This window comes from Octodon degus, unplaced genomic scaffold, assembly GCF_000260255.1.
Source record: "Octodon degus isolate 3935 unplaced genomic scaffold, OctDeg1.0 scaffold00155, whole genome shotgun sequence".
In the NCBI taxonomy this organism is placed as follows: Eukaryota; Metazoa; Chordata; class Mammalia; order Rodentia; family Octodontidae; genus Octodon; species Octodon degus.
In genome coordinates this window covers 4,246,684-4,257,228 of record NW_004524731.1, presented here as the reverse complement: position 1 = coordinate 4,257,228, position 10,545 = coordinate 4,246,684, and the positions used below count along the sequence as shown (strand labels likewise).

General features: G+C 53.7%; 1 protein-coding gene across 1 annotated transcript in view; it reads right to left on the bottom strand.

Moving 5' to 3' along the window:
- Csmd1 (CUB and Sushi multiple domains 1) overlaps positions 1 to 10,545 on the bottom strand; it is a 1,642,653-nt gene that overhangs the window by 150,381 nt on the left and 1,481,727 nt on the right. The window contains exons 38-39 of the mRNA XM_012517218.2: positions 3,195 to 3,313; positions 655 to 798 (exon numbers count right to left, since the gene is read on the bottom strand). Of these exons, the coding sequence (XP_012372672.2) occupies positions 655 to 798; positions 3,195 to 3,313 (263 nt within the window). The remainder of the gene's footprint in view (positions 1 to 654; positions 799 to 3,194; positions 3,314 to 10,545) is intronic.

The following is a 10,545-nucleotide window of genomic DNA, read 5'->3' as shown; positions in this document are numbered from 1 at the left end:
GGTACCCCGGAGGTGGCTGAAGGTCAGGCCTCCAGTTCACAGGAAAGGCCCCCACCGCCCTGGGGACTCGGCGGGCCAGGAGGGAGTGCCTGGGCGGCTGCCGATGGCAAAGCAGTTCCTGGAGCGCGGGAACCCTTCACCTTCCCTTGATCCGCCACAAAACCGACTCCTCCCGGTGCCTGTTGTTTTAAGAAGCAGTTCAAGCACAGGAAGGTGATACTTGGGTTTCCGGGGAGACGTCCTGGGCTTCATTTGTGCTGCTAAAGTTTGCACTCCGTCTGCACTTGTTCATTCTGCGGTCCATTCCATTGTGTGTAGTAAAGTTCTCCCTGAATTGCAGATGAACTTGAAGTGCAAACTCTTAAAGATACATGTTGAAAGCTAACAACAAAATAGCCGTTTATTATCAACCTAGGTTATACTCTGCTATCGGTTTTAGTATAAAAATTTTCAAATGAATGACTTCAGTTAAAATTTTTGTAATGAATCAAAACCAAGGTGTATTATATACTGGCTCTGTTTCCCTCAAGCAGGACTTTTCTTTTTCCAACTTTTAAAAGAAGCCTAAAGTAAGTTTGGACAGGCTGCAAATCACGTGGCTCTTTCGGGCGCTCGAGACCCTTAGCCAGTCCAGCACGCCTGCTCAAGGCTCACGCAGAGCCGCGCCGAAGGCACGTGCCGCCCAACTGTGCCCAGCTCTGCGACAGTGAAACGGGCTGCCTGGTTTTTACAAATCCGGAATCCATCCTCGCTCTTGGCAATGACACAGCAGTGCACGAGTTCATTGCTCAGAGCTGCCTGCCTCGAGGGGGGAAAGAGCTTAATTTGCACTTGAAAATCGGAGCTAATGTGCACACCGAGCAAGCTTCCAGGCTGTGTGTCTAGCAGCAAATCACTCAGTACACTGTAAAAAATGACTGCACTAATGAGCGATTCTAGTCTCTAAGATCTGTGAAACTCACTTGAGAAAAAGGACACAAAGGAAGCGGCTGCTGGGTCCTCAATGGGAAGGAAACAGAGGGACATCTGGGAGGACGACCGTGCGCTAGGGTGAGCTTTAGGCCACAGGAGGACAGGACGCTTCATCCTGCCTGGTAGTCACATTGCAGCCCAAAGATAAGGGCATAAAACTGGCTCCTTGCTCGGCGTGGTCGAAGTGCCTCCTCAATGCAAAAGAATGCACGATTGCTCACACTGCCCACGCGGAGCCCGTGCCGGCCTCATGTCCGCGGCAGGTGTCCCAGCCCGCCAGGCCCGCCAGCCTGCTCCAGCTTTCTCTCTGCAGAGGCGAGGGCGGACCAGCAGCGCCCGGTGGGAGCTGTCGCTGGCTTCAGGCCGCAGACGCCTCATTCGTTTATGCGAACAGCAATACTAGCTTCACCCACTGACACGGCTAGAGTTCTACAGGAGAGACTGACATTAACTTACAACTGGCAGAAGTTGAGACAAGAAAGCTCAAGGCCTCCGTGGCCAGAGAGCAGCTCCCTTTGGGGTCTTGGGTGAGACTCATCTCCACGCCACCAGCCAGGGCTGAGGCCAGCAAATGACTGGGATCAACACTGCCCCTGAGCTCGTGCAACTTTCGCCCAAATCACCTTCGCAGGGCGAGGACCTTCATGACCGCCGGGCAGCTTACTTACTGACTCGAAGCCACTGTCCTGAAAGCCGCACGAGAACGCCCACTCCTCGCTTACCAGCCCTGCCTATGCCAGCTGCAGAGCAGCCTTGTGGCCCCTTCTCCCATGACAGGCTCGTGACTGACGTTGAAATTCAGATAGGGACAGCACGGGCCTTCTTGGTCTCCGCTGGCAGCAGACTCTGACCTCACATTCCCATTTTTGCACGATCGCTTGTCTCTGAGTCTCCTTCCTGTGCTGGGACCCTGGGCAGCTGAAGGTGGCTCGGGCCGGCTCCCGACAGCAACCCTGGCTCTCAGCTGGATGCCACCACCCTGCCATGCTGACCCCGAGCAGCGCTCCTGGTGCCACCCCAGCCAGCACTGCCCCTTCCTGGCTGCAGCCCCTGGGTCCATCCACGGCACGCCTGCCCCAGCGCATGCGAAGACTGGGTGCTGCGCAGCGGCGTCGCTTCACTCCTGCACTGTTCCACCCCTTCCTGACGATTTTTCAGGCTACTTTATTAAAGTCAGGTGAAGTGCATGGCTAAACACTGTCCATAAAATCCAGTGAGCTTCAATGATGTAATAAACATAGAACAAAAGTGTTCTGTAATCCAAGTTATCTGAAGAATAGAACACCATCAGGCATAGACCTCTCTCCTACACTTGGGCACATTCCTGAGTTGATTTTACTGTCTGCGGGAAGAATTATGCAAAGCAAGGAACATTTTGAGTATAAGTGAGTGCAAGATTAAAAAAGAAAATAAATAATACAAATATTACTAATGTGGGACAGGCCAGATAGCTCAGTGGACTAAAGCACCTGCACTGGCAGAGCACAGCGGCCGGGGTTCAATTTGCAGCGTCTTGTGCCGGCTCTGCCCCAGGGTGTGCTGAGACACGGATTGAGACGGGGCACGGTGGCATGTGTCTGTAATCCCAGAGCTTAGGAGGCTGAACACAGGAGAATTACTATGAGTCTGATCTACGTAGTGAGACTCCATAGACCCTTTCTTAAATACATAAAAAAGCAAATATTACTAACTTGGTATATGAGTTTATATGATGTTGTTTAAAACTTTACAGCTTTATATTAAAATTACATGTAAATGTTCAGCACATTTCTGCTTCATGTTTCCTGAAGACTATGCAGGTGTCTCGCATGTCCTGTGTACCTGGAGCGCTGTCACACCCTGGGGGACCGGCTGACCTGAATCTTAGGGACAGGCGCAAAGCAGGACAGTGCCTGGACGCAGGCAACCTGAGTCCCTGGGCGCCGGGATAGGATTCCGAAGACTGTGACGGCTCCTCATTCCTCAGTTTCTCTGCATGGCTGGGGGAAGAACACGCCTCTGGCAACACAATAACTGCAAGAGCGGAAGGCTGACGGGTGCTGCGGCCCTCGGAAGCTAGCTCCTAGGTTGGCAGAGACCAATGACGCACGCTTGTTAGCTTGAGACACACACCGTGGTCAAGGCCCAGCGAGTGAGCTCTTGGGCGCACACTGGGGACTGTGACTGCATGAGTGGTGCACGGGAGACCAAGTGACCCCACGAAGTGCTGAGGACAGTGTTACCTGCAAGGTGTACCCCGGCTCGCACTGGAAGGACAGCACGTCATTCACCATGTAGCGGTCTCCGAGCTTGATGCCATTGCTGGGGAGCACTGGCTCTTGACAGGCGGCGAGACCCACGGCTAGAGAAAGGCAGAGACAAACGCAGGGGTGAGACAGACCCAAGCGTCCCCGCCACCCCAGCAACAAGGGCACTTCACCACTGATCTCCTCCTGCAGAAACCAAGCATTTAGTGCTGTCTGCTTTTCCCACCAAAGGAGTTTACATAACTTTAATTCAGACCCGAGCTAATTCTTAGCCACGACTCCATGTCCACGCAGTCAGCCACGTTTTTACCTAAACGATGACACTTCCACGTGCAGTGTGGAACATGCTGATTCTCTAACACACGCCTCAAAACTTGTGTCCTAGAGGAGCTGCTCCCTGCTTGTGAGGCGCCTGGCATGGTGCTCGCTTCCCTTCTGATTCTCATGTGTGTGTCATGTCTTCACAAAACTTAAGTGCAAATCTCAGGTTCTCGCCCTCCAGAGGGGACAAGAGGAGAGCGCGTACCTCACATCCTTGTCTTTCCCTGCCTCTCCTTCTCTCTCTGTGACTCTTAAAGACGACGAAAGTCCTTGCAGCACCACGTTCTCAGGTAAACAGGACGATGCTTACGACTCAAGGGTAGGCACTCTCTTAGACAGAAACGTCTTTCATTTATGGAATTCACAGATTAAAAAGGAAAGAAAGACATTATGTAAGGAGGGAGTCAGCCTGAAACAGCAAATGCATTAAGTATTATTTAGCACTGATGTCTGCATAACCTCCCGTCATGAGAATAAAATATGCAACTTGACTGGTCAGACAGGACAAGCCGCATCGCAAGAAGAGCGATTCCGAGAATGAAGGACTTCTAACTGAATGAAAAGGTGGCTGCGATGGCACCAGAGAGCAATAAGGTCTGCCACTGTTAGCGGGCTCTAAGGGGCACGGAGGGCTTTTCCTGAGGACCCAGCTGACCTTGGGTGTGGGTTCTGGTTCCTGTATTTAACCAGATCCTTCCAATCCACAGCTGGCCTGGGGCTGAGCGGCAGTTGGCAGGGTGAGGTGGGAAGGGACAGCCTTAGGCAGTTCAGAGTCTGGGGCTGTGGGGAAAGGAGGGACATGTGTGGAGGGGCCGGGCTGCCCGTGGCCCCAGGTACCAAGTGCACCTACAGCCAGCCCTGTGGGGCAGCACATGTGGCACTGACGGTACACCCCCCCAACACTCCACTACAGAGGTACACAGGTTCACAGTGGAGTTTGAAGAGAGCAACAACAGGCCCAGATCTAGGGTGTCCCCATGCCCCACTGCCCATGATAGGAGTCCAGACTGGAAGCTTTTGGAGGTATGGGACGAGGGACAGGGACATGCTGTCCTGCCTCTTGGTGTGGTTCTGCTGTCCTGCCCAGAGCTCACACCCTGGCACCTGACAACGACTCAGCGAAGGCCAGTGTGATGGCTGATACGTGGTGCCGACCGGAGAAGCATGTCCTAGGGCGTAGAAGACACACCCCGGGCTGGGTAGTTACCATGTAGGAAGTTGTAATGGTTGATTTATTGTGTCAGTCTGAGAAACTTAAGTTTAAGCCTCAGCAGAGGGCCAGGGCCCCCACTCTGGAGCATCCTGAGCCTGCAGGGAGGGGGCACGGAGATGTGGGAGGGCTACTCCGCCCTCGGGCAGGGAGCCCGCTCACAGTGCAAGAGAGGCAGCGAGACCTGCTTCCCCTTGTGGCTCCTGCTGCTTTTGCCTCCTTCCCCTGCCGCCGCCTGCTGCCCCTCCGCATGCCGCTGCCTGGGAGCCAGCTCATCACGCCCTGAAGCCTCCACAAACTGTGAGCTAAAGGAGCCTTTCATTCCTTAATTTTGCATGTCGGGTATTTCATCTCGGTAATGAGGAAAAGTGACCAAGACAGCCAGGAGGAGGCAGGGCTGCTAGCAGGGCAGGCACAATATGAACGTGCCCGTGACAGCCTGAGCACCGGCCCCTTCCCAGAGTCCCCAGAGGACAGACACAGCGCCGGCAGTGGCTGCGTTCGCACCAGTGGGGCTGCCCACTGGACCACGCCATACTTCTGGCCCTGGCCACCACATGGCGTGGCTGGATGAGAGTGCGGCGCAGGGTGTCCATGTGGGTGAGCAGTGCGAGGTGTGTCTTAAAGATGTTTTAAATTGAAATAGATTTCTCTCGAAATGGATATATTTTCTGAAGAATAAAACTCCATTAGCATTGAACAGCAATGTATTTTATTCCTAGTACAGATTCCCAAACCATTTGGGGGCTTTTCATAGGAGGCATAATGGCTAAACATAAAAAAATACAGCCACGTAGGCCTTTAACTTGTCATATTAATATAACCCTAAAGATCTCTATTTTGACTCCAGGGTGTGGATTACAACCACACTGAGTTCTGACCTTCCCTGCTACAGCTCAGCAATGCTGTCCAGTTATACCGCCATGGTGTTCCTCCGGGGGCGAGCTGAGCCTGCAGCCCTCACCCCCAGCCCCTGCCCAGCGTGCTTGCTGGCGTGTGGGGCCGCTGGGCTAGTGGGGACACAGGCTGGTGCTGAAGATGCGGCAGGGCAGAAGGCAACCCCACGAGCAGGTCGAGACAGTGGAGTTAGGTCCCAGCAGGGGTGTCCGGGGTCCAGGACAACCCCGTGCTTCTTGGAAGAGCAACAGCTTTCAGAACAGACACATGCAAATCCACATAGATGGCAGGAGGAGGTGGCAGAGCGCCAAAGCCTGCCCCGGACCGTCGGGGAGGAGACTCTGACTTGTAGGGGCAGGTGGCGGTGAGCTGAAGGAAGGGGCGGGGATGCTGGGGACAGCGTGAAGATGAGATCACAAGCAGGACGCAGGGCGGTGCTCGCTGACAGACGTAAGGCAGAGGGCAGCTCGGTCTGAGCATGCGGGTAGGTGCCGTTCTTTACAGACACCTGGAGCACGTGTCGCCCACATGCCGTACTCCAGCGCAGTAAGGCTTACACAGTGAAGGGACAGCCATCACGGATCGTGTCATAGCCGCAAGGTGAAGCCACACAGCCGCCCGCTGCAGGCTTTCATTTGGCGACACTCTCATCCAGAAAGGGACACATGAAGGAAGCTAACCCCAGCAAAGGATGACGAAGAAGAGGGCAGAGCAAGCACTGGATTGGAAAATTCTGCCTCAGGCTTTCAGAAACAGAGACCTGGGAAGGGCGAGCGGCCCGTGACCAGCAGCTTCCGAAGCAAAGATTTCAAGCGCTAGCGCTTACTGCACACTTTGTTTTCTGTCACGCGCTGTAACACAGCACACAGTAACGCAAAGTCTCTTTAGCAGGCGGCACACAAAGCTGAAGGCTCTGGATCACAGACGTGGGTCAAGGCAAAGACGAATCGCAGTCTTATGGCCACTGCCCTGACAAGGACAGAACACAGCGTGCGTGCGTGCGTGCGTGTGCGTGCGTGCGCGTGCGTGTGTGTGTGCGCGTGCACACATGGTGTGCATATAATGCTGCGTACAGGTTTACTGTCTGTCTAAATTTAGACATTTTAAGTGCGCTGATACAGGAAACTGCAATTAGATCGAGAGCAAAATAAGTGTTTAAACCCCACAAATCTAGTTTGTGAAAGCAAAGGACGTGAAACAAAGCTATTACAAAGACGAGTGTCCTAATCTGACCACAAATACGGTTTAAGGGCTGACCCACCACTCGTAAAAATGTGAAAGCTCCGGGTCAGACGACAAGGACTCTCACTGGGTTTCGGGGACTTACTGCAGCCAGTGCCCTAATCCCATTAGGCGGAATTCAGAGAATCACCCTCTTACAACTGAAAGTGCTTTTGTGTGTGTGTGTGTGTGTGTGTGTGTGTGTGTGTGTGTGTGTGTGTGGAACTAGGGACTGAACTCAGACCCTTGCACTTGCCAGACAAGTGCTTATTCTACTGAGCCCCTGAAAGTGCTTCTGAAACAAAGCACAAGCATGCCATGTCCACCAAATGCTCAGGCAGGGTAAGCGGGACCTTGGGGACATGGACCAGCTCAGCTTGGTCCTCACTTCCTCCAACGCCCGTCATCAGGTCTAAGTTGCACAAGCTAATAATCAGAACCTTGTTCTGACTGGAGATCTCAGTGCAGCAACAGATAGAGCAAGCAAAGCAAGAGGGAACCAGGCCCAGCCAGGTAGACTGACAGGGCTGGGGACTTGGGTGCGCGCACACACACACACACACACGCACACGCACACGTGCACCCTCCATGAATAGGTGATTATAGGAGGTGGGCATTGTAAAGCTGGCTGGAAAATGGGGCAAACTGTCAAGACAAGAGCCCAGAGCGCCCCGGACGCCTCCCAGGACTGGCTGTGGAACTCCTCCCAGGCCCCCGGGAGACCCGCACAGCGTGAGAGATGCGATGCCACGGGGCTGCAGCTGGGACTTCTGGCCCAGCCTGCGCGAGTCCTCCAGACACGGCGCGCAGCTTCACTTTTGCTCCGGTCTGTTCCCTCTCCATTCAGCTGAGGTGCACTCCACAGAGCCTGTTTCCCCTCTCCCTATAACCACTTTTGGTTTATCTCATCGATTCCTCAAGGCCATGAGCCTAACTGTGAGCAGCGTGGGAGAAGGCACCGGACGAGACGGGCACACTGCCGGCACACTGCATGGAACACAAAACGCCGTGAGTGAAGGTTGAAAATAATGAAGCGTTGCCCGCACTTTCCACTGCAAATACAAGCTGTAGGTCATCAACTTCTGAGCACCTGATTCATTACTTTTTGATTTAATGGTGCTGAGAAAGACATATGCATCTGGTCGTAACTGTGCTTTACATTTGATCTGTCTTTTAGAGTGGCAGCTACAAGACCATGCGGCTGAAGGCTGGCTCCCCAGCAGGCACGGCTGTGCAGGCGCGACGTCGGCAGGTCACCAGTGCCGCGTGCGCTCGGTACACACGACACTTCCAACTTACAAGAGTTTATTGGATTTAAGTGTTCAAAACTATACACAATAAGCAGAAAAGCTCATGCACAGAATCACACACATGCGCGTGTGCACACACACACACACACACACACACACACCCCTTTAGGCACATCCTAAAGCAAAAATGCTGTTGAGAACTTCTATAAACTCATGATACAAACACTGAAACCTCATCAAGGCTTGGACCACGGGCTGGGGAAGAGGTGATGGAAGGCGCCCCACAGCAGAGAGCACCGGAGGAGCGAGGCCACCCTCACACTGACAGAGATCAACGTGTCACCCGTGCTCAGGTCGGTACACCTGTGACCAGTGAGTCAGCAGTCTTCATTCCAGCAGAATTTCCCTATCGAGAACATGCTACAAATAAAACAGTGTCCCGGGAGCACAAAAGGAAGAAGCCCTTGTATTATTTACTGTTTCAGAAGTTTTGAGTGTGTCGTACTAAATGGTTTTGTCTTATCTGTAAACTGTTGGCAGGTTCAACGCACGTGATAAACGCTGCTCCTACGTGTGCCATTCTTCAGATCACAAGGTTTCCTCTAAGCACAGGAGCCGCGTCACCAGTGCCAAGGGAAGTGATAAACGACATTCAGAAGAGGTCGGGCGTGGCATCTGTCTTGCAGACTCACCAATGCATTAGCACTTCACTGGTGCCAAGCGTACCTGCTGTGGAGAATCCCATTCCAACTTTATCAAACCCAGGTTTCCAGGATTTGCTGATACGACCAGTGCGCTCCATGTGACATGCACCCTTACTATGGAGGGTGCATCCCCCACATCCTCTCCATTGCAAGAAGGCAAGGCCTCCGTCCTGAGGCAGCAGCTGTGTGCACCCCAGCGCTCTGGAGGTGCAGTGAGCCGAGTCTCCACCTCCACACACCGTGCAGCTCTACATGGGAAGGCTGGAGCCAGGGTGGTGGCTGTCCCTCAGCTTCACCGATAGGGCACAAAACCTTTGGAGACAATGGGGTCCTTCTTCTTCCTGCAGCATCATGGGCTGATGCCTGTGGCCCTCAAAAGCCCACAGCTTGTATGTCTGACCCACGATGTGATGCAATTCGGAGACTCAGTCTCTGGAAGATCACAGGGCTTCGAGGCTCCCAGGAGCTTGGGATGGTCCCACGATGGGACTGATGCCTGACTGATGCCTGGTGTTCAGCTTCCGTCACTGTGGCAAAGTGCCTGGCAGAGATCTACTCACCAGGAGTGAGTTACTTAGCACGATGGCTGTAAGATTTCAGCAGTGGCCATCTGGCCCATGGCTGTGGGCCTCTGTGCAGGAGGACGCCATGGTGGCTTTGTGGGAGCAAAGTCCTGAGGTAGCTTCCTTCTGGCATCTCACAACTGACAGGAAGAAGTAGAGAGAGAAGGAAAGAGCCAGCGAGGAAGGGTCCAGGGACAAGGCACCATGCCAGGTTCGCAGCGCCCTGACCAAGCCTTCGTTCCAATAAGTCCTTTGTGTTAGAGTCTCACTGGTGGGTCAATGCGTGGGTGAAGCTGGAGCCTCGAGACCAGTCTTCCATCATCCCGCAGCAGCCAAACTTGCAGCACCACAGCCTTTGGGAGGGGCATCGATATGCCAACCACTGCAGTGTTTCTACGAGGACAGGGCGGGGCGCACTGTTTCCCACTGGGCACCTCCAGGAAGGCCGGGTGGGGCCCTGCAAGAAATCAACTGTCTGCCAACCTGGAAGGCAGGTCCTCGCCCAGCTCAGAACCTGCCAGAACCCTGAGCTGGGCCTTACCCTGCAGAGCTGTGAGACACAACGCCGGCTGTGCAGCGCCAGCCTGTGGTGCGGTGCAGTGCAAGCCAGAGCGAAGACGCCCAGCGCGTGTGACCTTGCTGCGCCCCGCACGTCGGCGTGGAACAGCACCTGTTGAATTGTTACTGCATAAGAAGGTGATGAGTTTGGTCAAAAGCATCTCAGTCACTAGCTAAAAAAATATTTTGGTTGCAAAATGATATGTTCTCATACTTTTGCCAATAAAGAACTCCTGCTGTAAAGGAGTTAGTGCTTCAGTAATACACACTGCTCTAAGTAAAACAAATAAGGGCCAGCGAGATAGCTCAGTGGACAAAGTGCCTGCTTTGGCAAGCGCAGGGACCAGGGTTCGAGTCCAGGTCCTGCATGCTGCGCCAGCCTTGCCCCCGGGGTGTGCTGAGATAGTAACAGAGTCCGGGCGTGATGGTGCATTTATGTACTCCCAGTGCTGGGGATGCAACAAGAGGATCACCACAAGTCCAAGCCACGTAGTGAGACCCTGTACCAAATACACAAGTGGAAAAAAAGCTGGGGAGATAGCTCAGTAGAATAAGCGCCTGCCTGGCAAGTGCAGGGTCCTGAGTTCAATCTGTCATACTGAA